This window comes from Somniosus microcephalus, chromosome 9 (assembly GCF_052327205.1).
Source record: "Somniosus microcephalus isolate GS21.2 chromosome 9, FLI_Smic_1.0, whole genome shotgun sequence".
NCBI lineage: Eukaryota > Metazoa > Chordata > Chondrichthyes > Squaliformes > Somniosidae > Somniosus > Somniosus microcephalus.
The window spans coordinates 123,404,631-123,410,900 of record NC_140995.1 but is presented as its reverse complement, the minus strand read 5'-3'; the positions used below and the strand labels follow the sequence as shown (position 1 = coordinate 123,410,900).

The 6,270-nt window shown below is 44.1% G+C and overlaps 1 protein-coding gene across 1 annotated transcript; it reads left to right on the top strand.

The window, feature by feature from the left end:
* Window positions 1-4,248: 4,248 nt before the first annotated feature.
* LOC147112653 (trace amine-associated receptor 4-like) lies at window positions 4,249-5,560 on the top strand. Its single transcript, XM_085996228.1, has one exon. It carries the CDS (start codon window positions 4,292-4,294, stop codon window positions 5,249-5,251), a length of 960 nt encoding a protein of 319 aa, XP_085852354.1. The 5' UTR covers window positions 4,249-4,291; the 3' UTR covers window positions 5,252-5,560.
* The last annotated feature ends 710 nt before the right edge of the window (window positions 5,561-6,270 follow it).

Sequence of the window (6,270 nt, the reverse complement as noted above, 5' to 3'; positions counted from 1 at the left end):
AACGTCCAGATGGGTAAGGAGGAAGTAGAAGGCCCTCTCGCTGGCCTAACTCAGGATGAACCTGAATATTACCATGACCTGTTGAGTGACACTGAATATTATGAGGATGTGGTCTGCCCAGTTTGTGATGAAAACTCCCAAAGTGCCGAAATCAGGATGAAACACTTAAAGTCGAAGGAACATAGAGAGTTGGTGGCGCTACAGCTGGCAGCTGATAAGGGAGCCCCGAGAGTCTCCAAAAAAGCAGAAAAGAAAAAGAAGAAGCAGAAGATGATAACTATCGCAAATATTATCACTTCTACCAGATCATGCGTGGACCCTACGAAAGGAGTTAAATCAGTTGGGAAGTAGGAAAATATCAAGGCAACCCAGTTGTTGTAAAAGTCAGCACTGCTGGTTCAGCAGGACGAAAGTTCAAGCTGTTACATCAAGAAAAGGATATGGAGGAGTCACGCTAGCAATGTGAACCATCTACACCAAAGAGATGTTGTTCGGACCGAGTCAAGATCAGAGACTGAATCTGTGAACTGTTCCCGCAGAGACTGAACCTGTGAACTGTTTCCCACCGAGACTATGTCTGTAAATTGTTTTATATGAAGTTGAAGATATCATGGCCTAGAAATTGAGTTTTGGCGCAGCCAGGGCTTTAGCGCCGGAAGTTAGTGCCGGAGCTAAGTCGCGCTGGTCGGGCCCAAAATTCACCAATTCTGCGCCCAAACGGCTGCCGGCGCTGCTGAGAGCTGTTAGCGCCTGAAAACTGGCGCTATGCGCTGAATATCAGCGCTATTCCGGCGCTGCGGCGCCCGCTGCGGTGCGGCAGGTTCGGGAAGTGCAGGCCTCCTCCTTCCCTTAAGGAGGAGCTGCCTGCACCCGGCCGCGGCCCGCGAAAATCTTTTTAAAAATGAGCCCGGCACCTCGGACAAGTGCCGGGCTTGCTTCTGTTCCGGGGGGGGGGGGGGAAGTCCGGGGAGGGAGCTGCGGCCAGGCGGCCGGCGGGAAAGCGGCCGGCCGCCGCGGTGCCTTTAATGCGCCAGCGCAAAGTCATGTAAGACTCTGTTGCCAGAGTCTTAGTTGCGGCTGCCACGGGCGAGGCGGCCGCAACTGAATTTCGGCGCTGGGGCCCGTCGGCATGGCAACCGGGACGCTGCGCACACCGATGACGTCATCGGTGCCGGCGCAGCGCTACCGGTCTACCGTGGCGGAAGGGCCCCAGGCAATTTCGGCGCCGGCGCCAATTGCAGCGCTAGGCCCTCTAGCGCCGCAAAATCGGCGCTAAGGGCACTGAATTTCTAGGCCGTTATGTTTAATGGGGACTCTGTACGTAATAAGCTAAAAAGGGAGGATTGTAGTGTATGTACCCGTCTACCTTTAAGAGAACTATTGTATGTAACCGTTCACCTTTAAGAGAACTACTTTAGGTGTGGCACTACTTGTTTGGCTTCTGTATACTGTAATACCGACGGTGACCACACCGGTATATAAGTGTTGTGGCATGATTCCTTGGGCAGATTCGCCCTGACCTTCGAATAGTGAAGACCTGTTTGTTTGTTATTCCTGAAGTCTGTGTCGTTATTAACTGTACAACCCACAGACTTTATAAACCTTACGTTTCAAAAAGAAATGAGCTCTCCGTCCAGGCATGTTGTCTTCTTTGGGGACGCCGTGTCATCATTCAGTCCACCTCTGAGGGAACCTATACTGCAACAACTTCATACAGGCCACAGTGGGATGGTTCGGATGAAGGAAATGGCAAGAAGCTGCTTCTGGTGGCCAGGTCTTGATGGAAATATTGAGGAGAAAGTCAAAACATGTTCCCCATGTCAAAGGGTTCGGAATGTTCCACAGCTGGCAACCCTACACCCCTGGGATTGGCCTGCAGAAGTGTGGCAGCGAGTACATGTGGACTTCACCGGTCCTTTCGAAGAGAAGATGTTTATGGTGGTTGTGGACGCTCGTAGCAAGTGGCCGGAGGTCGCTGTGATGAGGTCTACCAAGGCAGAGAAAACAATTGAGAATCTTGGTGAGATGTTCAGCCGTTATGGCTCACCGGAACAACTCGTAAGTGACAACAGTCCACAATTTGTATCACAGGAGTTTGCAACCTTCCTGCATGTGAATGGTGTCCAACACATCAGGTCTGCGCCCTATCATCCCTCTACTAATGGCCTGGCAGAAAGGTTCGTGCAAACTTTGAAGCACGCCTTGAAGGCATTGCAAGGTCAGGGCTCCATCCACCAACATCTGAACAGCTTCCTGTTGTCCTACAGGAACGAGCCACATGCCACAACCAAAACTTCCCCCGCTTCGCTCATGATGCAGAGGTAGTTGCGGACAAGTTTTGACTTACTCAAACCTCCAAGGGCAGAACAGGTTGTCCATTGTCAACAACAAGCTCAAGTTGAAAAGAGAGAGAAAAGAGCCAAGGAGAGACGGTTTCACCCTAGAGAGCACGTCCTAGCTCGAAACTACAACACTGGACCGAAATGAGTTCCTGTTACGGTGATCGCGCAGACAGGCCCTGTGTCTTTCATAGTTGAGACTGTCGAGGACGTCGTCTGGAGAAGACACACAGATCAACTGTTGCTAGGAGCAGAGACAGCCACAGAGGCTCCAATGGCTGGCTGGCCTGAACTGTTTACGGATGATACTGCAAACCAACATCCCTTGCCACAGTGCTCTTCTCCAACACAGGAAGTCATAGAGACTGTTCCACCTGTGCAAACACCTGACTTTCGACTGACACAGGCACCTTCTCCATCCAGGCCTGTGTCAATGCCTACTGCTGTGGAAGCCAGCGATGACCGCCGGTATCCTGTCAGGGAGCGGCGGCCTCCAAGACGCTTGGATCTGTAGGCTTAGTGACTTACCCACAAGACTGGGGCAGAATAAACCCCAGGGTAAAGTCAGGGTTTGAGGCAGTCTACCTCTACCCTTGGTTAGTGAGTGCATTGAAAGTAACTTACCTGTTGAGGAATAATGTGGACCTTTCATTTAAGAGGGGAGGAATATGTTATGTATTGTGTGTTCTCCTCCCACCTGTGGTGGCGCTGTCACAGTAGATAAATGGTTGGGTGTTATCTTGGTTAAGTTTAGCTCTCTTTGTTCGGAACTTTCCAGAACTTCCTTTCCTTCCTGAATAAAGCACTTCATGTTTGAATCTCTGAGTTCTGAGTCCTAAATTGTGTCTAGGTAGAAAGGTACCGACACAACAGTAATAAACCCAGTCTTTTTGTAAATCATCTGCACTTTTAGTGGCATGTTTATCATTTCAGATCTTTACCCATGGAGAGTCACCCATACAGTCCAAATCTTCCAAACTCATTGCTGAACTCTTGTAATTATGGGGCTAAATTTTTGTCTTTACCACATATGTGTTAAGCATTGTCTGGGCGGAGCAGAAAAAAAAATCTGGCAGGGACATTTACACGCCGCAAACAGGACCTGCTGGGTTTTCCTTCCATTCATTTCAATGCAAGGAAAATCCGACAGGTTTTGTTTGGGGTGTCTGATCCTTCCCACCAGACTTTCCTCTCTGTGATCTGCCTGTTTGATGCTTAACACCCAGGCGGTAAAGACAAAAAACGATTCCATGGGCCCTTGACTTTTCTTTGTACCTCCACATCACATGAGAGAAAGAAAATGCTTTAGATTAAGGTTTAAAAAAAATAAGCCAAGGAAATAATTGGATCAGCTTTCCTATTTTAGAATTAATAATTCATCTTTTACTGGGCTACAATATTCTAATATACTTGATACATTTTTTAATGAGTTACCTTCTTTAGAAACTTGTGCATTCTTATGAATTGAAACATAATATAGTATACGTTGCATTCTCAATGGACTCTCCATTAACATCTGAATGCCCTACTGCAAGTGCACAACTCTTTGTAAATCAAATATTTCCCACAGCTTCTTTATTCAATGATGATCACTACAAATGTCATTGAACCAATTTTGCTATTATATTCATCAGGTCACTACAATGATGTTACAGGACATTGGTATAATTGTTGTGTTATTTCAAAATGCAACATTTTAGGATTTTAAATTTTCAAAGAATAAAAAAGATTGTGAACAAAACATAAATTTTATGAAAGTTATTTTTCCGTAGAATCAAAAGATTGAGGAGAACACAGACTCTGAAATTACTACAATCAAATATTTTGTGAACCGTCAGTCTGTATTTCTCAGTGTGAGCCAAGGAATGGAGCAGAAAATGAATTCATCCTATCCGGTGATTCTGGAACATCGAGAACTCTGCTTCGCACTTACCAACACATCCTGTCCAAAAATGACCAGGCCAAAAGCAAACCGAGCAATACTTTATGTTTATTCTTTGATTTTAATTTTAACTACAGTTCTTGGAAACTTGATGGTGATTACTTCAATCTCTCATTTCAAACAACTCCCTACTCCTACTAATTATCTTGTTCTCTCTTTAGCTGTGACTGATTTTCTACTGGGATTGGTAGTTTTACCAAACAGTATGGTTTATTCTATTGAAACATGCTGGTATATTGGGGACATACTGTGTAACATACATATAAGTTTAGCTATAATGCTGACATTAGCATCAATCTACCATTTGGGCTTTATTGCAGTTGACCGCTACTATGCTGTGTGTGATCCTTTGCTTTACACTTCAAAAATCACACTCCCTGTAATAGTTGCAATTATTCTATTTACTTGGGTGTTTTGTATCATTTATGGATTTGGTTTAGTTTTTTCAAACAGAAAGGGAATAGAGGATTATGTCAGGGCAGTTTCTTGTCATGGTAGCTGTGTGCTCCTATTTAATAAGCTGTGGGGGCATCTGAATCCACTGATTGGATTTCTTGGCCCCACTTTGACTATTTTTGGCATTTACATTAAAATCTTTCTTATAGCAAGAAGACATGCTCGAGCAATTGGAAACATAACAAGGAAAACCCAGTCTAAAGAAGAAAACAATACTAGGGGTTCTCACTGCAAGGAACACAAGGCTGCTATAAAACTGGGCATAGTAATAGGAATCTATATAATCTGCTGGCTACCCTATACTATAAACATTGTTGTTGATCCATATATTAATTACAGCACATCCAGAATTGTATTCTCTGCTAATCTGTGGTTTGGTTTTATTAATTCCGCTTTTAACCCAATGCTTTATGCTTTCTTTTATCCCTGGTTTTGCAAAGCTCTAAAACTTATATTTTCCTGTAAAATCCTTACGTCTGACTCTTCCACAATAAACTTGTTCCCAGAAAATTAGAATATACTGTGGGAATGAGCTCAATTCAGAATTTGAGTTCTCCTATATTAACACAAGTAAGCTGTCACTTTACCTTAATGCTTTCCTAAATGGCATCAAGTATGTTATATGATTTTTAGTTAGATAAATGTAATCAGATTTAATTGTCTATTCAAAGTACAATGGTAACTTAATTATCTGAAACTAGAAGAAAGAAAGAACTTACACTTAAATAGCACCTTTCATGTCCTTAGGACGTCCCAATGTGCTTCACGGTCAACAAATTACTTTTTTGAAATGTAATCACTGTTGTAATGTATTCAATCTGTACTCCTATTATCCACCATCCTAATTATTTACAAAGATATTTGAAGAATAAAGCCTTCCCTGAGACACAACTTGTTTCCACAGCTTATTTTGTTCTTTTCCTGGTGAATAAAAGTACAGAATACATGAGTGGTAAAGTCAATAGTGCACATTGTTTGTGTGAAACAATTTAGCATTGCATTACACCAGCGAATTATTCTGTTTATACATACAAAATGGATACACAAGCAATATACATAAACTGAGAAGGAGGAAGAGGCGGACATGTGTGGGAGCGGCAGCGGGACCTGAGAGAAGGCGGAGCAGCCATAAAGGAGCACGGCAGAGGAGGCCCGACACCGGAGTGCTGCGAGTTGGGAAAGAGTCTGAGAGCAGGAGCAGTCAAGCAACAACAACTGCGAAACCGCTAAAGTGACATCACAACCAGGGAAGGAGCTGATTGGTAAGTAGGACCTGGTGAGTATTTCTACAGTCCAGTCATTGAAGTAAAAGTAAGGTCTCTAGTTTAGAGTAAGTAGTGTTTAAAGTGAAGTAAGATCCCTAGTGTATTTAATATTCTTTAATTTAAAGGAAGTAAAGGGAGTAAGTTAAGGGTAGGACATGGCAGGGCAGCTCAGCAGCATGGAGTGCTCCTCCTGTGCTATGTGGGAAGTCAGGTACACTTTCGGTGTCCAGGGCGAACACATGTGTGGGAAGTGTCTCCAGCTGCAGCT

Coding starts and splice junctions, on each gene's coding strand:
- LOC147112653 (XM_085996228.1), top strand. CDS start 4,292: ATGACCAGGCCAAAAGCAAACCGAGCAATACTTTATGTTTATTCTTTG.